General features: G+C 43.2%; 1 protein-coding gene and 1 long non-coding RNA gene across 2 annotated transcripts in view; one reads left to right on the top strand and one right to left on the bottom strand.

The window, feature by feature from the left end:
• LOC109718882 lies at positions 6,345-8,167 on the top strand. The gene is made up of 4 exons (XR_002218536.1): positions 6,345-6,542; positions 6,639-6,706; positions 6,822-6,886; positions 7,935-8,167. It is a non-coding gene; the product is annotated as an uncharacterized LOC109718882 (long non-coding RNA).
• Positions 16,914-21,674, bottom strand: part of LOC109717972 — a 28,316-nt gene continuing 23,555 nt past the window's right edge. Inside the window, exons 5-9 of the mRNA XM_020243939.1 lie at positions 21,114-21,423; positions 19,047-19,141; positions 18,426-18,554; positions 18,250-18,340; positions 16,914-17,077 (exon numbers count right to left, since the gene is read on the bottom strand). Coding sequence (XP_020099528.1) covers positions 18,529-18,554; positions 19,047-19,141; positions 21,114-21,423 — 431 coding nt within the window. The 3' untranslated portion in view covers positions 16,914-17,077; positions 18,250-18,340; positions 18,426-18,528. The remainder of the gene's footprint in view (positions 17,078-18,249; positions 18,341-18,425; positions 18,555-19,046; positions 19,142-21,113; positions 21,424-21,674) is intronic.

Raw genomic sequence — 21,674 nt, 5'->3', positions numbered from 1 at the left:
GGAACTATTGTTAATAGTTCTCACGCCCTTTTGGTGGTTGTTTTTACAGAGCCTGTTACAGGAGAGGCTAGGGATCGTGGCAAGGGAGTCGCGCCTAGCTAGGGACTACTAGGAGCGTGCTAGTCGATCACCTTGCTACTCGGGCTACGGCCGAGGGTGATGTCCATATATATATAGAGAGACCACCATTGTATCTATTCTTTTTGTACACCCGTGATGTATATTTACTTTCGGGGTTGAGATTATAGTAGTGTTACTTCTCCTTTTTGTTGAGATCCTGGATTGTATACTCTTTGTATTTTGACTTGGATTTGATACTCGTTGTATATCGACTTGTATTTTGCTCTGATATCAGGATAGGACTTCTTGTTTTACTTCCTATCGACTTGCTTCTTGTAGACGCCTTATATACTGCAGGTGTATGGCGGGTCTGTGCACGTGCCGGATATGCTTCCGCTGGTACCCGGGCGTGACAGATTATAGTGGTATCAGAGCCTAGGGTTGAGTCTTAGTAGACCTTGTAAACCTTAGGCTGGTTGGACTATAAGGATAGGCTCGTGAGAGACGATGTCTAGTCGAGGTTGTTGTTAGCGAAAGTACTTTGATTGGGTACTTATAAACTCCGAATAGTAGGAGTTTGATCGGGATGTGCAAGTACTAACTTTGCAGAGGGTCACGTTGGCGGCCGACAACGTGACATCGGAAGTTAGTAGGCGTTACATTTCATTACTTTCGCTTGATTAGCTGGTTTATATCCTCAATGAGGGTTCAGTAGTATAGGGTTTATTGACCTATGTTTGTTTTTGTGTTGCAGTTCAAGATGCCTACGACTCGTTCTGGAACCGCCGGGGCGGCTGAGGCGGCCGCTGCGGAAGAGGTAGAGACTTCCGTCACGTCGGGGTCCAGTGAGCTCCATGAGTTGCAGGATCAGCTTGCGACGTTGACAGAGTTGGTTACTCAGCAGGCCGCGGCAGCACGACAGCAGATGGACGCTGCGCGTCGGCAGGAGGACAGGATGAAGAGGTTAGAGGATCTGTTACTGCGGCAGACGACCGACAGAGAGATTCCAGATTCTGTACCTATAGCACCAGAGAGGGGCACCACAGTGAGAGCACAGTCACCTGTACTTGACACACCCCCAGTAGCTCCGAGGGCAGAGACCCGACAGGAGACAGTAGTACCACCACCAGTACCTGTAGCAGCAGCTGGGACAGTGTTACCCGAGATGGTGGGGGTTGAGGAGCGAGAGCGGATGATGGAACGACTGAATGAATTCCGTCGCTGCAACCCTCGTGTCTTTGATGGGGAGAAAGCAGATCATTGGGTGGTTGAAAAATGGTTAATGCATATGGAGAAACTATTCTATGACACTTTTGTTGAGGAGCGGTACCGAGTTTGGTTTGCGACACACCACCTTGATGGCGAGGCTTACAGGTGGTGGGTGGACATTCGGGAGGATCCCCGTGCTGATTTGTCTGCTATTACGTGGAACAGGTTCAAGGAACTGTTGTTGACTACTTACTTTCCTCAGAGTGTAAAGAGACAGATGGAAAGGGATCTGAGAAACCTGAGGCAGGGGGACAGGACAGTGGCAGAGTATGAGCGAGAGTTCTCCCGATTACTGCACTGTGTTCCTTTTGTAGTTCGAGATGATGAGGACAAGGCTCGCATTTTTGAGGTGGGTTTGCGACCTGCGATCTTCAGATTGGTCCAGGCGTCAAACCTCTCCACTTACCGGGATGTCGTGAACCGGGCTTTGATTGTTGAGAAGGGGGCAGAAATCATGAAGGAAAGAGATGTTGTGGATCGAAGCAAAGGCAAGAGACCAGCAGCTGAGAGCAGTGGTCAGCAGTCCTTCAGGAGACCGCCAAAGTATCCGAGGGGACAGTCAGGACAGTCGAGGGGTCGAGGTTCTTCAGCACCCCGTGGAGCACCCGAGCGTCGTCGACCGCCGCGTTGTGTTATCTGTGGTGGGCCTCACGTACCGCCACAGTGTCCACAGCGTGGGGGCAGGTGCTTTCTTTGCGGCCAGGAGGGCCACTTTCGTTCAGAGTGCCCGAGAGGTTCTTTGCCTGCACCCTCGTCAGCGACTGCACCTGCATCTTCAGCTCCGAGCCAGGGGACCCCGACAGCGCCCTATCAGTCTAGGCGACCACCAGGACAGCGGCAGTCGGAGAGTTCGCAGCAGGGTTCGAGTGGGCGGATGTATGCCGCCCAGACCGAGGGCGCCGCAGCAGCACAGGAGGTCGTAGCAGGTATTATTATGCTTTATGATATTCGTGTTCGTGCATTATTTGATACTGGTGCTTCGCATTCTTTTATTGATCGGCAGTTCGCCGAGTTGCATAGCATTCCTTTAGCACCTACTTTGCATCTGGGACGAGTGATTGTACCTGACCATACCCTAGATGTTCGTGAGTTTTGCCCTCGCTGCCCAGTTAGGGTAGGCGACTGGATTATGCCAGTGGATTTATTGGCACTACACAAACTAGGTGAGTTTGATGTAGTATTGGGTATGGATTGGTTGACACAGTATTATGCCACCATAGATTGCACGAACAGAACGGTAACCTTTAGGGAACCGGGTCAGCAGGAGTTTGTTTATAAAGGGTGCCAGAGTTCATTGTTCGCAATGACTATTAGCTCGTCGCGAGCACGACAGTTGATCCGGAGGGGTTGTGTAGCCTACCTGGCTAGTATTTCTGTGAGTGGTGGTGAAGCCATCAAGATTGATGATATCCCAGTTGTGCGAGAATTCAAGGATGTGTTCCCAGCTGAATTGCCGGGCATGCCACCTGATAGGGAGGTTGAGTTTGTGATAGATCTTGTCCCTGGGACTACCCCTATTTCTAAAGCGCCCTATAGGATGGCACCCGCTGAATTGAAAGAGCTGAAGGCACAATTACAAGATCTTTTAGATAAAGGATTTATTCGACCGAGTGTTTCGCCCTGGGGAGCACCGGTGTTGTTTGTTAAGAAGAAGGATGGATCTCTGCGATTGTGCGTGGATTATCGAGAAATCAACAAGGTCACAATCAAGAACAAATATCCATTGCCTAGAATTGATGACTTATTCGATCAGCTGCAAGGATCGAAAGTATACTCCAAGATTGATTTGCAATCTGGTTATCATCAGCTTAAGATCAAGCCTGAAGATGTTTCTAAGACCGCTTTTAGAACACGGTATGGGCATTATGAATTTACAGTTATGCCATTTGGACTGACTAATGCCCCAGCAGCGTTTATGGATTTAATGAACCGTGTCTTTAAGCCCTTTTTGGACAGGTTTGTGGTCGTGTTTATTGACGACATCTTGATCTATTCTCGAAGTGATGCGGAGCATGAAAATCATTTGAGAATAGTGTTGCAAGTACTTCGAGAAAAGAAACTGTTTGCAAAGCTAAAGAAATGCGAATTTTGGCTTCGAGAAGTGGCATTTCTGGGCCATGTGATTTCAGAAACTGGGATAGCTGTGGATCCCAAGAAGATTGAAGCGATTAAAGATTGGCCTAGGCCGACTAGTGTCACAGAGATTCGGAGTTTCCTTGGTTTGGCGGGATACTACCGAAGATTTGTAGAGGGATTTGTAAAGATGTCTACTCCTCTCACTCGACTCACACATAAAGGAGCTAAATTCCTATGGAATGAAGCCTGCGAAAGAAGCTTTCAAGAGCTGAAGGAACGGTTGACTACCGCCCCGATTCTGGCTTTACCTGTTACTGGAGTGGATTATGTGATTTACAGTGATGCATCACTGAATGGATTAGGGTGTGTTCTAATGCAGAATGGCAGAGTAATTGCTTATGCTTCTCGCCAATTGAAAGATTATGAAAAGAACTACCCTACACATGATCTTGAGTTAGCAGCTGTGGTATTTGCTTTAAAGCTTTGGCGCCACTACCTCTACGGCGAGCGTTGCGAAGTTTATACAGATCATAAAAGCTTAAAGTATCTGTTCACTCAGAAAGAATTAAACTTGAGACAACGAAGATGGTTAGAGTTGCTCAAGGATTATGATTTGACCATCCTCTATCATCCTGGAAAAGCTAATGTTGTAGCAGATGCTCTAAGTCGAAAATCGACGGAAAATTTGGCGATGTCGATAACAATGCAACCACTGTTGGTAAAGGAAATGGAGCAATTGAATTTGGAAGTTGTAGCTCCTGACACACCTTGGAGACTCATGTCGTTGGTGGTGCAGCCTACCTTGATCGATCGAATTAAAGATAAGCAAACTCAAGATGAATTCCTGCAGAGGATTCGAGATAAGATCACTGGTGATCATGATAGTGATTTTCAAGTAGATGATCAGGGATTGTTGAAATTCGGTGATAGGCTCTGTGTACCGACAGATTCTAGTATTAAAGAAGAGATTCTAGCAGAAGCACATCGTGCGCCGTATACTGTACACCCCGGGAGTACAAAAATGTATAAGGATTTGAAGTTAACCTACTGGTGGCCTGGAATGAAAAAGGAAGTTGCGGACTTCGTGGCTAAGTGCTTAACGTGTCAGCAGGTTAAAGCTGAACATCGACTTCCTGCAGGAAAACTTCAGAGTTTACCCATACCAGTGTGGAAGTGGGAGAGGATTACTATGGATTTCATCGTTGGATTACCTCGCTCACAAGCAGGACACGATGCCATTTGGGTAATTGTGGATAGATTGACTAAATCTGCCCACTTCCTTCCAATTCATACAGTGTGGTCGGGGGAAAGACTCGCACAAGTGTATCTTGATGAAATTGTGCGATTACACGGAGTACCTGCTTCGATTGTTTCTGATCGAGACACCCGCTTCGTTTCACATTTCTGGAAGAGTTTACAGGAGGCCTTGGGTACTCGATTGGATTTTAGTACTGCTTTCCACCCCCAGAGTGATGGACAGTCTGAACGTACCATCCAGACCCTTGAGGATATGTTGCGGGCCTGTGTGATTGACTACCAGGGCAGTTGGCCACAGTTTTTACCGATGGCGGAATTTGCTTATAACAACAGTTATCATGCTAGTATTCAGATGGCACCATTTGAAGCCCTTTACGGTAGAAAGTGCAGATCACCACTGCATTGGAGCGAAGTGGGAGAAAGATTGGTTTTGGGTCCCGACGTATTACAAGAAGCTGAAGCTAAAGTTCGACTGGCACGAGAACGTCTACTGACAGCACAAAATCGACAAAAGAGCTATGCGGATAAACGTCGGCGAGAACTGGAATTTCAGGTTGGCGATCATGTATTCCTAAAGGTTTCACCGACGAAGGGAGTTAAGAGATTTGGCATTCGAGGAAAGTTGAGTCCTCGGTTCATTGGACCCTACGAGGTGTTGGAGCGGATAGGCCCCGTAGCGTATCGGCTTGCTTTGCCGCCAAATCTATCGGGAGTACATAATGTGTTTCATGTATCGACACTTCGAAAATATGTTTTTGATCCAACTCACATATTGGAGAGTACTCCAGTGGATTTACATGAAGATTTGAGCTTTGAGGAGCATCCAGTAAAAATCCTAGCTCGGGAAGTAAAAAGGCTTCGAAATCGCGAAATACCCTACGTGAAGATCCTTTGGAGTAATCACGAGGAACGGGAAGCCACTTGGGAACTGGAGAGTGCAATGCAAGAGCATTATCCCTATCTATTCTCGATGGAATCGTGAGGTAAGTGTTTACAAGTTTCGCGGACGAAACTTCTTTTTAGGAGGGGTGAATGTAATACACTGAACTTTTGCAAATTGCGGAGTTCGAGTATGTGGAAGGGTGTGTGGATCACTCCTACATGTTCTAAAAGGTTAGAACAAGTGTTTGGATAAGTTAGAGGTTGATTGGAATGCTAAAAGTGAGAAAGTGCATTAAATTGGCGAAATTCAGCATTTTCTGCTTGGTGTACCGGTACAGCCACCATGGTGTACCGGTACACAATGGGAAAACGTGGCAGCAGGGCTATTTCGGTCATTTCACACTTGATACCTATCCACTTGACCCCAGCTCGACCAGGGATGCTCAGTGGAGGGTGCTGGGCTCAGAGAAAGGTTCTCCCACCTTCCTCACTCTCTCTCTCTAGGGTTTTTCTCTCTCTACAAAGGATTCGACGATTTCGCTCGTTTTCGTCGCTTCGCGCGTTTTTCGCTGGTGGCAAGCGTCGCAGAGCCTACGTGGGCGTGTGGGGGAGTGTTTTGGAAGAATTTTCGCAGCCCTGGACCAGTGAGGTGCTGGTTGGAAGCTTGAGAAGGTAAACGACTTGATTTTTCCGTTATCGGCGCTTTATTGGTCGATTTGAGTATTGATTTCATGTTTTTGCTTCCAACTGTTTTAACCTGAGATTTCAGCATGTATATATGGGTTAATTAGCTGTGAATTAACCTTCTTAGACCAGGGTTAAGCTACTTTAAAGCTTAATTGGAATAATTAGCCATTTATGAAGCTAATCCGGAACTATACGCGGTTTAATCGCGTAATTGACGTTGTTTTGTATGATCTCTTCGCAGCAGGTCTTTGTGCCTTTTTGAGCTGAACTTACACTCTTAGAAGCTGATTTGGAAGGTATTCTAACCTGAGGTAAGCAGGAATTTCAGTTAGAAAACTGAATTCGCAAGATTCCGACTATATTTGCTATATATGTTGATATTGATGCCGTCTCGATGTTGTTCGCAGCGAGAGTACGAACGAGCCTTGGATCGTCGTGAGCTGACTTGTGAGAGCTCTTGGAGACTTATCTTGAGGTATTACACTAGCCCAAAACAGGGATTTAAGGGGTTACTTTGTATTAAGTGCAAATTAAGCCGAAATCAGACATTTCGGTCGTCTTTTTGACACGGTGTGATGCTTGTTTTTCAGCAGCATTGGGGCTTCGTTGAGACGATTTGGGGACCTCTTTTGGACTGCTTGGAGCTTAGTAATAGGTGGGTCGGACCTAACCAGAGCAAGTGGAGCTCCCCTATGTTCTATATGTGCTATAGAATTGGTGTTGTTGTGCGCTTTTGTGTTTGATATAGGACTTGAGAAGTAAATTGACTTGAAATCTCTATAAAGTAGAGAACACATATACATGAACGTATTTGTCTTTATATTCAATTCAGTTGAATGACTTATGAACAAGTGTAGAATGCACTTATGAAACGTAGAGACAAATGACATTCTCTTTTACTCGCTTGATTACACGTAGAGAACAATGACATTCTCTTGACTCTAAAGTAGAGAACTATGACATGCTTGTGCCTATGTTGATAGTGCCATGATAGTGAAAGATCCTAATGCCATATGTAAATTAGCATTACTCCTGTATGCTTACTAAACTAGTGGATTCTAGTTGTTGTTAATATTTGTTATACTGAAATGTCGATCAAAGGATCGAGAGCGAGAACATTGCAAATGAAAACATGAGAATTGAGACATGTGGACAGTGGAATTTGCTTGCTTGCCATCGTGCTCATTCGCACACGCTTGTGAGGGTCGCTCCCTACAAGCCGGCACTCCGGAGTTGGCCTACGCGACAGTTGCTCGCCCGTGCGGGATTGGGTGCCGAAGTGGATTGCCGTGGGGAGTGTATACTACCACGGGGCCATTAGGCGCGGCGCAAGCTGGACTACCTTGGGTAGGTCCCTGTGAATGAAAGGAAAGTACTAAATGAAAAAGGACAGTAATGAATGTTTATTACTTAAAGTGTACAGTAGTCACTTTTATGTTCGTGCTTATACTCATGTCTATGTTCATGATTACAGAAGTTGCTATATCTCTTTTATGCAAATGGTTCATTACTGTAGAAAGCTATTACATGTTGATTACATGCTTATTACTTATTAGCATCATGCTTATAAATCATGCAATTATTGTTTTTGCTTTCATTTAGTACATCTTGAGCCTAGTGGTGTAATTCGCCGAGGCTGGCGGCTTACCCACTGGGAACTATTGTTAATAGTTCTCACGCCCTTTTGGTGGTTGTTTTTACAGAGCCATCTACAGGAGAGGCTAGGGATCGTGGCAAGGGAGTCGCGCCTAGCTAGGGACTACTAGGAGCGTGCTAGTCGATCACCTTGTTGCTCGGGCTACGGCCGAGGGTGATGTCCCTATGTATAGAGAAACCACCTTTGTATCTATCCTATTTTTGTATCCTCGTGATGTATATGTACTACTTGGACCGTGAACTACAGTTGTGATACTTCTCTTTTGTCGAGATTTTGGGATTGTACACTCTTTGTCTTTTGTTGATATATATCGACTTGTACATTGCTCTCATATCAGGATAGGACTTTCTTTGTTTTACTTTCTATCGACTTGTTGCTTGTAGACGCCTTATATACTGCAGGTGTATGGCGGGTCTGTGCACGTGCCGGATATGCTTCCGCTGGTACCCGGACGTGACAGAAACCCAGTGCTCATGCCAGCCGGCGGCGGGTGGCTGCGGTAGTGGCACGGGGAGAGGCCGAGCATGCACGGCCCAAACTCGATCTCACAACGCTTCTCCGGCCCCTGGCGATGGCCGGAGTGGGCAGAGGAAGGGCGCAGCCTTCACCTGGAGCCCAGGGAAGGTGGCGGAGCTGGCGGCCGACAGCCGAGAAGGCAACGCAGCTAGGCTCGGCCGCACCAGCCTGAGCTGGCTCGAGGCGGCCGCAGGGGGCTGGGAGCGGCGGCGGCTACGGCCCGTAGGGACGACAGCGATCTGCGGGCGGAGTTGCCGGATGTCGAGGAAGGGTGGCACGACCGGTTCCAGGCGGTGGCAGCACGCGGGCCAAGGTCTAGCTTGGGCTCGGCCCGAGTTAACCGAGCTCGGCCGTAGGGAGTTAGCGACGGCGGCGGCGGCTTGTAGGGAAGGCGGCGACGAGCGCAGTGAGTCGCCGGAGGTCGAGGCCGCTGCCAAGGGTGTGCCCGAGGGTGAGAACCACCCTGGCTGGTCCACGGGCAGAGATGGAGGGTGGTTAGGTGGAGAAGGTAAAGGAGGAAAAGCAACACACCCCTTCTCCGGCGGCCGGAGGCGCTCGCCAGCGGCCGGGGTGCGCGCGGAGAGGAACAAGGAGGTGGTGGAGGCTGCTGGGGGCACAACAGAGGGACTTAAAGGGCTAGGGTTAGGGTTAAGCTAAGAAAACCCTAGATTACAACTTATATACCTAGAGCTCCTATTGTGCAAAAGCCCTCCAAAACTCAGTATTTTAATATGAGACCCCCACCGCACGAGTAAAACGCTCGATCATACCTACACATTCAATTTCACGCAAAACGGTATATAAAATATTGAGCTTTTCACAAAATTATCGTTTTGCCACTAATGACCCCTCCTCGATCAACACGGGATATCAGGAGATCCGTCTGTCAGATCTGCGAACAGATCGCACCAGTGCGATCAGCACGACAAAGACAACCAATCCAAGATTTTGTTTCACCTGTTTTGGTCATAGATTTGCGACGAAACCCATCCTCTCCAACTAGCAAAATCACACACAAATACATAAATTATATGTATCTTCAGTTTTCTCAAAAATCGTGCGTCAGATCAAAAATCCATCAGTGCCAATAGTTTCAGAATAGTCGAACCATTAAAAACGAGCTATTGGAGTGCTATAAACGGAGTCCGATACGCAACAGAAGCCATCTCCACTGATCGGCCTCTCTGGAAAATCGGAGTTACTATTCACTTTAAGTGAATAGTAAAGATCGCGTAAGTTCTCCATCTAACTTGTTTTCTCCTGAAACTTGACGAGTGCTTTTGTAATTAAAATACACACAAAAACATCGTCAATAGAGAGTTTAGCTACACTGTCAAAATCTTAGTCCGTATAATTTAGCAATTATCTGTTTGTCTACCAAAATATTCACCACTCCTATTTGATCTGACTAATTTTATCCTTTTCTCGAATTGACTCTCTACTCAGCCTTATATGTCTTAAAGGCATCTAATGCTTCAGATTTTTCTTTAAGAAAGTAGAGATAGCCATATCGAGAGTAGTCATTAGTAAATATGATAAAATATTTATAGCCAGTATTGAGAGAGGAAGAGGTCCGCATATATCGATGTCTACTCATATTCCAAAGTCAGAGAAGTCCAAATCATCTAAAATGTCTTCTCTAATAAATAATTTTCGCCGCTATATGATCAATGCTAGTTGTGGCCATTTTTAAAATTTGTCATAAATTATATGTTACGATTGGGTAAATTGCATTGTTACTCCTTGAACTTTTGGTGAAGTTCACTTTACCCATCGAACTCCTAAAATGAACATCTAACATCCTAGACTCTAATATTTCATTCATGTTACCCCTTTCGTCAGTTTTCGTCAAACTCCGTTATTCCGAAACTGACGGAAGAGGTAAAACGAATGAAATATTAGAGTTTAGGGTGTTAGATGTCTATTTTAGGAGTTTGGGGGGTTAAGTGAAACTAGCCAAAAGTTCAGGAGGTAGCACTGCAATTTGCTCCGTAGGACTCTTAACTATAAATTATTTTATTATAATATGTTATTTATGGATTGACTACTAATCCTCAAATTAGTGATCATGCTTGATTTTGAATTTATATATATTTTTATAAATTCGAATTTATATGATTTTGGATTCAAATTCAAATTCGAATTTAAATTTTGATTTTGGATTTAATTTTTAATTTTAAATTCAAATTCACATTTCGAATTCTAAATTCTAATTTAATTTCAAACTTCGATTTGAAATTTTAAATTCAAGATGTGAATTTGAATTTGAAGTTTAAATTCAAATTCAGAATTGAAATCAAATCTTAAATTCAAATTTAATTTTGAATTCAAATTTAAAATTTAAAATCAAAATTTTGAATATGATTTTAAATTTAAAATAAGATTTTAAATTTAAATTTTAGTTTCAAAACTTTTATTTTAAATGAAATTGAAATATCAAAATCAAAATCAAAATTTTAAGTTTGAATTCAAAATTTAGATTCAATTTAAAATTCAACCATATTAGCAAGATCACTAACTTAAGGGTTAGTAGTCAATCCATAAGTAACATATTAGGGTAAATTGCACTGCTACCTTGTAAGGACTGAGATTTTGGCAGTGTAGCTAAACCCTATGTTAACGATATTTTTGTGTGATTTTAATTACAAAAGCACTCGTCAAGTTTTGGGAGAAAACGAATTAGAATGGAGATTTTACGCAATCTTCAGTTTTCGCTTAAAGTGAATAGTAACCCGGATTTTCGGAGAAGCCAATAAGGAGAGATGGCTTCCGGCGCGTATCGGACTCCGTACATAGCGATCCAATAGCTCATTTTCATTGGTTCGACTATTCTGGAACCATTGGCACTGACGGATTTCAAGTTTGATGCACAGATTTTGAGAAACTGATGATACATATATTATATGTATTTGTGAGTCGTTTTGCCATTTGGAGAGAGGACGGGTTTCGTTGCGAATCTACAACCAAACCAGGCAAAACAAAATTGTGGTTTTGTTGTCTCTGTCGTTCTGATTGCACTGGTGTGATCTGTTCGCAAATCTGATGGATGGATCTCCTGATATCGTGCGTTGATCGAGGAGGGGTCTTAGATGGCAAAATGGTATTTTTGCAAAAAAAAACTCTCCATTTTATGTACTGTTTAGCGTGAAATTGAATATGGAGGTGTATTCGCGCGTTTTACTCGTGCTATGAGGGTGTAACACACTGGACCTTTGCAAATTGCGAGGTTCGAGTGTTTGGATGTATTTCGAGCTTTTCCACACTTGGTGGAGGGTTGTAGAATGTTTTCCGACCTAAAAGTTCGAAAACTGAAATTTTGGACAAGTCCTGAGAGTTTTTACTCTCGGGGACGGGTCCTGAACGTAGAGCACCGGCTCCCTATGTGAGCAGTGTATAGGCAGCCTGAGGCACGGTCACCTGGCAGAGCATTTAGACGGTCCCCGAACGATGTGCTCCGCAGTGCACATGGACCGGTCCCGCGCAGGAGAGACCGGTTCACCGAACGCTGGTTTTTCGGGTTCGCAGCGAGAGACCGCGTCCGCTGCTGTGGGGAGACGGTCCCTCTGGGTTGGCGAAAAATGCCAGTCCGCGGCGCTGACTACCGTATTTTGGGTTTTTGAGGGGCTACTGATTTTGTTACCTTAGAGGCTATAGGCAGCCTCTCCTCCCCTCTCACTCTTATTTTCTCTCAACCCTTTGCATTCTAGAGAGAGAAGAAGAGAGGGAGAAGGAGAAGAAGGAGAAGAAGAGGAGAAGAGCTTGCTTGGAGCACCATCTTCTTCCTCATTTCCCACCTTTGGAGGCTTGGAGCTTGCTTTTGGAGCTTTGTGGTGGATCAATCTTCAACCCTAGAAGATTTTGAGCTTGGATTGGAGCATCCTAGAGGTATGTGGCAAGGTTCCTCCCTCTAGATCTTAGTTTTGGAGCTTTTTGCTTGTTTAAACCCTAGAAATGAGAATTAGGGTTGGTTTTGGGGCTTTTTGATCTAGGGCTTTTGGGGCTAAATTGATCGGTCTAGAACCTTCCTAGGGCTTGGATTGGAAGGGTTCTAGCTCTCTTTTAGAGCTTTGGAAGAGATTTTCACTCTTGAGGTGAGTTTTAGCCTTTTTGCTTCTAGGTTAAAACTTGATCTTATATGATGATCGTAATGCCCTCGTATCTCTTCGCTGATCACTTTTAGGGTATTTTGAGACTCGGGGACAACTTCGTTCGACGAATCGAAGGAGCACGCGACGGTTCGGTGGGTTTGGCCTAGCATACAATATGAGAAATGCTCATATTTGGTGTTAAATGTTTCGTAAAGTTGAAATTCTTGCATTTTCATGTTAAATGTATTTATTATGAATTTTAGAATGCTTAACATGCATAGATTATGTGTAGTAAATTTTGGGACCTCTACATAGTAGAGAGCATGCATGTGTGGCCTAGCATTCTAGTTGAGACTTGAAATTATAATCCCTATTATGAAAACGAATCTTGCTTTCATGCATTCAAACTATATACCAGATGTGACATTAGGGATTTTTGGAAGCCTAGAGAGGCTTAGGGACTTAGATGATATGTGAGATTGGGCCAATGTCATGAAGAGGCATTGGGGCCCGGGGCATAGTGAGTATTAATGTTAATGTCTTAATTGGAACATGATTAGTTGTGGAGCTTAAGTGTCATAAAGAGGCACTAAGCAAGTGTGTGTTGGGACTTCACATTATTACTTTGAACTAGACCTTCGGGATGCTAGCGACTATACCATGTTAGAGACATGAGGATTGGGTACTTGAGACAGTGACCTTGCTTGTTTGCCATTTGTGCTCATTCGCACATGCTTGTGAGGGTCGCTCCCCACAAGCCGGCACTCCGGAGTTGACCTATGCGACTTTTGTTCGCTCGTGCGGTATGGAGACGCCTACGGGGTCGAGTGGGACAGACACATTCCATGGGTAGGAATGTCGGGCTACCACAGGCACTTAGGCGGCACAAGCCGGACTACCTTGGGTAGATCCTTAATTGGAAATGAAAATCGACACGGTTTGAGAATGAATAATCACTACTAGATAGGCTTAGTAGACGGATTACATTTACATGCTTTTGGCATAGTGTGAGACATGTAGTATACTTGGTTGTCATGATAGAACTTCTACATCATGCATTGACAAAGGTTAACAACATTAAACTAGTGCTATTGGACTTAATTGTAATGATAGATAGATGTACATTTTGGTTGACATCATGCTTACTTGAGACACAGTAGACTAGCATTTCAATTATGCTTTCTTTCAGCAGTTTATTTACATGCTCCTTATTGCTTATTATTATTATCGTTGCTTACCCTTATTTTTGGGGCCTAGTGGAGCATGAGCTGAGGTCAGTAATTGCCCACTGGGAACTATAAATTATAGTTCTCACGCCCTCTTTCTCTCGATGTTTTTCAGAGCCTTCCACGCAGGGAGAGGCCAGGGATCGCGGAAAGGGTATCGCCTCGGGCTAGCGTGCTTACCGAGGGATCGTTCGATAGGTGGTCTACCTCTCGTGTTTTCTTTTTGTGAGAGGTTGAGAGTTGTACCCGTATATGTATAGAGACCACCATTTTTGTACTAGAAGCAGTTATTGTACTACTTATTGTTCCTTTTATTGTCTAGCTTTATTTCTATACTTTAGTGTAGATGATAGAACTTTACTCGCTCTGATATCATTAGTCGCTCGTTATTTCACTTCTTTTATTTGTTCTATCTCTTGCTTTACTTCCGCTTTTGATTGTAGACGCCTTATATGTGTTGACATATGGCGGGTCTGGGCGCGCTACCGGGGGGGCCTCCACCGATCCCGGGGCGTGACAGAGGGACTTAGTAAGGAAGCCTGAGTTTTCGGGGACTTTCGCTCAAAATTACACCATGTATATATGTATGCACAAGGGTTTCTTCATGCTAACCCTAACCCTAGCCCTAGCTACGACCCTAGCTTCCTCGCTTGCTTCCCCTTGCCCTATCCGCGTGCACCTTGGCCGCCGGCGCACGCCTCCGGCCGCCGGAACAGCCACATTATCATCTTTGTCCTCTTTTTTCTCCACCAACCCTACCACCTTTGTCGTGGACCAATAGAGGGGGATCTATACCCTCGGGCCCTCTCTGGCAGTAACCCCCGATCCCCGACAACCATCCCCGCCGGTCGCAGCCGTCACCGCCTCCACGCACCGCCGCTGCCGCCCAGGCAGCTTGCGGCCAGACTGGGCTAGCTCGGGCTGAGGGAGCTTCAGCTCCCTCCCCTTCCACCACCGCTGCCTAAGGTCGCCCCTGCCACCTCCCCCGGAGCCTCGACGACCTCCCCGGCAGGCCGCAGCCCTCCCCGTGCGCCGCCGTCGCCGCCTGGGCACCCCCCGGCCAACCTCGGTCAGCTCAGGCCGAGCTCAAGTTAGCTCGTGGCCTGCGAGTTGTCGCCGCCCTAGATCGGCCGCGCTGTCCTCCCTTGGTCTCCGGCGACCCACGCGCGTCGTCGCCGCCGTTCTCGTTGGCCGCTACCGCCACCCTAGCTCCTTGCGGCTATCCCGCGCTAGCTCGGGCCGAAGCCGAGCTATTCTCCAACCCGCGCGCCGCCGCCGCCTGGGATCGGCCGCGCCGCTTCTCTCCGGTCTCCGGCAGTCCTCCGTCATCGCCCCTAAGATCCCCGCCGGCCGCCGTGGCCGCCGTTGCTCCTAGACCCGAGCCCTAACCGTGCGGGCTTAGGTTGCTCTGCCGTCGCCACCGCCGCCAGCCGGCGTGAGCCCCGGCCTCCCCATGTTGACCGCACCCGTTAGCCGCTGGCGCCCCCGCCGCAGAGCAGCCGCCGGCCGTGCCCCAGTCCCCTCTGCCTGGTGAGCCTTATTTAATGCTGTTTGTGGATAGTTCTTGTCACGCCCAGGTATTAGCAGAAGCATATCCGGTACGTGCACAGACCCGCCATACACCTGCAGTATATGAGGCATCTACAAAAAAGCAAATCGATAGGAAGAAAACATAGAAAATCCTATCCTGATATCAGAGCAATGTACAAGTTGATAGTATCATCAACAGAAGAACAAGGAGTATACAACCCAAAATCTCAACATCAAAGAGAAGTAAGAAAGCTATAATCTCTGGTTCTAAAAACTCATATACATCAAAGGCTACACAAAAACATATACAATGGCAATCTCTCTATACACAGGGACATCACCCTTGGCCGTAGCCCGAGTGGCAAGGTGATCAACTAGTAAGCCCCTAGCAGTGTCTAACTAGACGCGACTCCCTTGCCACGATCCCTAACCTCTCCTGTTGATGGCTCTGTAAAAACAACCATAAAAAAAAGGGCGTGAGAACTATTAACAATAGTTCCCAGTGGGTAAGCTGCCAGCCTCGGCGAATTACACCACTAGGCTCATGATGTACTGAATGAAAGTAAAAGCAGTAATTGCATAATATATAACCAATGCTAACAAATAATGAACATGTAAGCAACCTGTAATTATAATTTCTACAGTAATGAATCAACCGAATAATAAAAGCATAGCAACTCCTGTAAGCCTGAACGTAACATGAACATAAGTATGAACGTGTAAGTAAATACCGTACACTATAACCGGTAATCATTCATTACTGTCATTTAGAATTTACATTTCATTCATAAGGACCTACCCAAGGTAGTCCGGCTTGCGCCGCGCCTAATGGCCCTGTGATAGTATGCACTCCCCACGGCAATCCACTTCGGCACCCAATCCCGCACGGGCGAGCAGCTGTCGCGTAGGCCAACTCCGGAGTGTCGGCTTGTAGGGAGCTACCCTCACAAGCGTGTGAGAATGAGCACGATGGCAAGCAAGCAAAGTCCATAGTCCAATATATCTCAATCATCATGTTTTAACTTGCAATGTTCTCACTCTCGATCCTTTGATCGGAATTTCAATATAACGAATATTGACAATAGTTAGTATCCACTAGATCAGTAAACATATGAGAGTAATGTTAATTTACATATGGCATTAGAACTTTCCACTATCATGGCACTATCATTATAGTCACAAGGCATATCATTGTTCTCTATTTTATAATCAATAAAGTCAAAAGAATGTCATTCACTACAACAAAACTATGTTTTAGCGGCGATTATTTTTTAAATTAGCGGCAATTACAATTGCTGCTAAAATGTTTTGTGGCAATTTTAACAATTGCCGCTATTGGCAGGGTCGCTAAAAATTTTAGCGGCATTTTTTCCGGCGGTTGGTAAAAATCCAAATAAATGCCGCTAAATATTATACAATAACGACTATTATAAATGCCGCTAAATAGTATGCAATAACAACTATTATAAATGCCGCTAAATAATATACAATAACAACTATTATAAATGCCGCTACAATTAATTATAATTGCCGCAAAAAACATACTAAATGATTGATTAATAAAGCTTATAGTGGCAATTAAATTAATATTAAAATACTTGATTAACAACTAAATACTACAATAAATTGAAATATTAAAAAATATTAGTAACCAAAAAGTATTAATAATTTGTATAACAAATAGTCTCAACTCTCAAATTACAATCTCAGAATTCAAATTAAATTTCAAACATAAGTTCTAACAAAAAATACTTGTTCAAAATGTAGCAAAAAAATAACAAACACCGCATGTCTTGCTTCCCACTTCAATTTCCGCAGCTCCAGCTGATCTGGATCAACCAAAAAGAAGTCATAAAATCAGTGTCTGAAATTACCAAATAAAAATCATCATATCAAATTTCTGAAAAATATGAAAATTAGGTTGTACTGATTTGGTCTAGCTTTTCTTTTTATTTTGTAACAATAGCACTCAAATTAAGTAGACAAGCACGTCTGAAAATGAACATGAGAACAACGAAAAGGATTTCAGATAGTGAATAGAAGATCAGAATCCAACTATTATTTAATAGATCTCAGAAAATACAGATTAGAACAAATACACATTTACAGACCAACAAGCAATTTGTGCGAATATCAGACCGATGTTATTTGACATTCTTAAATGAGTTTGAAGTTGAAATTGTACAACCTTACAGAACTATATTACCTGGCTTAAACAAACATTCTCGACTGACGTAACATAGTATCCACCAAAGATTTATTAAGTATGAGGTTCAACAGATTCTAATTGCAAAAAAGATGATATACAGAACAATAAGTAAAAACAAATAACTTAACTTTTGCTTGCAAATGCACTTGATTTTGTCTCTTACAAAGAGGTTGGTCAATGTTGTCAGGTAAATTTCGTATGCAGTGTAAGAAGAGGCTACAAAGCATTGGTTGGATTGGAGTGGAGATAGGTGGAATTGGAGCACTTTATGAGGAAAATTTACAACTTACCCCTCGACTTGATGACTAGTTGATTAGTTTCTAGGACATATAGCTACACTTTCCCTTAAATTCAGTGTACTTAACTCTACTCAAGCCCTTTTCTTTTTCCCCCTCTCCAGAAAATAATTATCCTCAAACCCTCAAACACTGAATTATTCCATCCGAACAACAAAGATTGTCATTTTGAAGATGCAAAAGTGGAAGAAAATTCAATTAGTAACATGTACAGTAAAATTACATTAGTACTTATCTGAGGTACAAAACTCAAAGCAGATAAGAGCATTAACTTAAGCATTTGCCTTTGTTACAATAATTTACTCACTTAATGGTTTCTAAGAACAGTGTAGATCCAACAAGTAAGCTGCGCAAATCGCTTGACAGAACGAGAAACAAAAGCACTTATAATCTTGATGTAGTAGCTTCTAAAGCAGATCATTCATAAACAACATAAAAACAAATCAAAATCTTGAAAATTTTCAAGAGCAATTTGAAGCTACTTGGAAATGCTTACCTCAGAAACCAGGATGTTATCCTCCTCAAAATTGATTACTCTAGTATGTTTTCGAAATTACTAGAAAATGTTATCAGGAACTGCTGAATACCTGCAGAGGAATGGAGCAAATTCAAATTGATTCAAAAGATAACTGGAGCTTTTACATAATTTACTGTACTGATAGAGAAGCATACCCCTGCTAAAATATTTTTTGATAGCTTTGGTTTACTTTTGCCACTATCTGAAACAGGACGGTTTTGAGGGACCTGGCGAATGACTTTCGGTTCCAGAGCTTTATCAGATTCCTCTCCAGTTTTCTGCTTCTGTAGCAGGCACCCAAATTTTGAAATGGGTTCAGCTCAAAAGGGAAAATAATAAAAAAAGCGAACTTCAAGCTAGACATTTACCGCTATCAAATAAACTGTCTTAGATACGCTGAATCCGAAAATAATGAACGAAAGCAGATGCGGGGCTTTTCCACTAAACACTAGCAATGCACTTTTGATTGAGATTTGTATATTTGCGTTTGCAGCAAATTTAAGATATATACATTGAATAGACAATTTACCGAGATGCCTTTGATGGATAAAAATGTCCCATTATATGGAAAACTAAAGCAGAATAGGTAAGAAGAAACAGCGAAATTCTGAACATCAGGAAGCAATTAAAATGATTGGTATCACGAGTTGTGCAAATATTTAAGCTTAAAGTTATTCCACCAGCAAGCATACTGTACAATTTCTTTGTTGGAAAGACTAGTAGTAGACTCTAGATAGATATGGTATATACCACTCAGAAAACTAAGGTGTTCGTACCATGGCTGTTGAAGAAAAGTTGTATAGGAGGACGGAGCTTGAGCTTCCATAGCACCAAGAGTATCGCCATGATAAGATCCATTGAGAGCCAGAACCTGACAAGAAAGAGATAAGTCAGTCACTAGTACAATTACTATCTGAAGAACTATATCATGTTGAGGAAGAAGACTATCTCACAGTATAGTTATTTATCACTAAGCATAAATTTATCCTGCATATTCTGTTTACACATTACCATCTTCAACGAATAATTTTAAGAATGTAAAGATTGACTTCTTGGGTGGAGGTTGACTTGAGGAAATCTTAGCATGTTACTATGTTAGATGCACAAATGAAGAAAGAAAAAGGAGAGTGAAATGCCTGATAATTGACTCTTATGACGCACAGAACAGTTAATTTTAAGAAGCAGGGATCGTCAAATTACCTGGAACTTGAAGCTCCTTAAGATAGAGCTTGTTAGATTCTCATGAATATCAGGGCAAGGTTCATTTATGTGCTCCAATCCCAGTCCTCTAAGTCTTTCTTTTCTGAGCAAGCTATGTCGCTAACATAGCTTGCTGAAGATTTAGAAAGATGCTCGATTATACTCTTCGGTTCTTATTATTGTGTACCTAAGTAAAAGGTTACCGAGGCACACAAGGAGCTACCTTTTGAAGCATTCTAACTAGATTTACAGGACAATAAAGAATACTATGCAAAGGAATCGAAAAATTGCCAGACAAAAAAAAGAAAGGCGCAAATTGCTCTGAATTCATAAATTCAAACAAAAACAAGCAGATCCTGTCAACATTGCTAATAATTGCTGAAACCCGGAATCAGATTCTCTAGAGGCGGTGAGGGAGAGAAGGGGTCGACGCAGGGGAGAGGTGCAAACAACTTTAAAGAAAAATAAAATAAAATATTGCCATGACATCAACTCAAGAATTCATATAGCTGCTCCAAGGCGCAGTTTAAACTTCCCATGAGCTAAGTGATGGCAAGTTAGAATAGCAACTAAATCTACAACAGTAACAAAGGATGTTTCAATTCCAGTAGATAAGAAGAGAATCAAACACTCTTTGCATTAATTAAATTAAGTCACTTTTAATCACTTTTTAGCAAATTAAATTGCAATAATTATTAATCACTAACTTTAAAATTATTAACGCACTACCATTGCGCCACGGATCCACTGTTTGTAATTAAAATTAATAATGTATGTAAACCGAGTAATAATTTAAATTGTTCATTGAATTTAGTCCCGTTGGAGATCATGTTTTAAAATTTTTGTATTCTTGCAAAGATAACTCTTTGCAAGGAAAATTATAAATTTGTATTTATTGAATTAGATACTTACTATTTAAGGTATCCCCATTTGATTAGCTCTGAGATTAGAAATAATTAGACTATAAGACCTATAGGAAAAATAGACTGAACATGGCATTCTCATCTTCAAACTTGCCCCCATCATTGTCTTACTATAGTATTCGAATTCACAGCTAAGCGACTATATCATGAAAATATACCACTACTGAACGGTGGCTAAGCCCGTTGAGAATAACTTACTATGATATTGACCTATCAAAATATTTCAAGCCCAGATGTTAAAAAAAATATATTGAATATAAATACTAAAACAGTTTAAGTTTTTGAAGAATAACAATTGTTTCATATAAACCGACAAAGCCTATTGAGAACAGCTCTTTAGCCATGGCCGTGGAAGCAGTGTAGGGCTCCATTAGTAACCATTTTTCTCTCATAATACATTTGTTTTCTTTTTGACTCAATACTGCAGAAAACCTGATATTTAAGAGAATTTAGAAACTATTTGCTTGTGTGCAAGGCATTTATGTAGCAATTGCCTTATGGAAAAGAACAATTGTGTTTACAACTGCATAATATATATGCTCTATTTTTTCCTTTTCCCCCAGATATAATGAATCACCTCGAAACATGCTTTCATGGAAACTCAAAATTACTAACATTATACTTAATCTATTTATGAAACAAAGTGTTGGGGGAGGTAAAATTTAGATCAAAAAATTAATTAAATTAGAGGGGTTAAGAGGGGAAAGGAGGGATGCATACCTAATGCGATGGATCTCCTCGAAGAACTGGAGATCGTAGACCTCGTCAGCGACGGCGAAGTGGTCGACGGCGATGTTGCACCGGTGCACACGGGGCCGAGAAGATCGGGGCGAATGCGAGGGCGATTTGGGACTGGGATCGGAGCTTGGAGAGGACGCGGAGGAAGAGGGAGGAGGGGATGAGTAGAGGTGAAGGAGAGAGCGAGAGCTCGAGCTCACGCGGAGGGGGAGAGCTCGAGCTCGGAGATAAGGGGGTGAGGGAGAGAAGGGGTCGATCGACGCAGGGGAGGGGTGCGGGGGAGTGGGATCGGCTTCGGGGACAAAGAGTATCAAAATATCTAAATTAAACGCACACTATAAAAGCCCTCGGAGCTACATGTATTAATTGCTCAAATTAAATATTAGCATTGTATTATAGGGAATAAATTCATGAGAGAGACAGTAATCTCCTAAAACAAGCACGGGACTCTCAAAATCTACAAAAGTGAAACATTCTTTTGCATGCAAAAAATGTGAATGGGAGAATCAATTATTTTTTTCTCTATTTTTTTTATTTTGGGAG

Source organism: Ananas comosus, linkage group 12 (genome assembly GCF_001540865.1).
Source record: "Ananas comosus cultivar F153 linkage group 12, ASM154086v1, whole genome shotgun sequence".
NCBI lineage: Eukaryota > Viridiplantae > Streptophyta > Magnoliopsida > Poales > Bromeliaceae > Ananas > Ananas comosus.
This window is presented reverse-complemented; position numbering and strand designations above follow the sequence as displayed.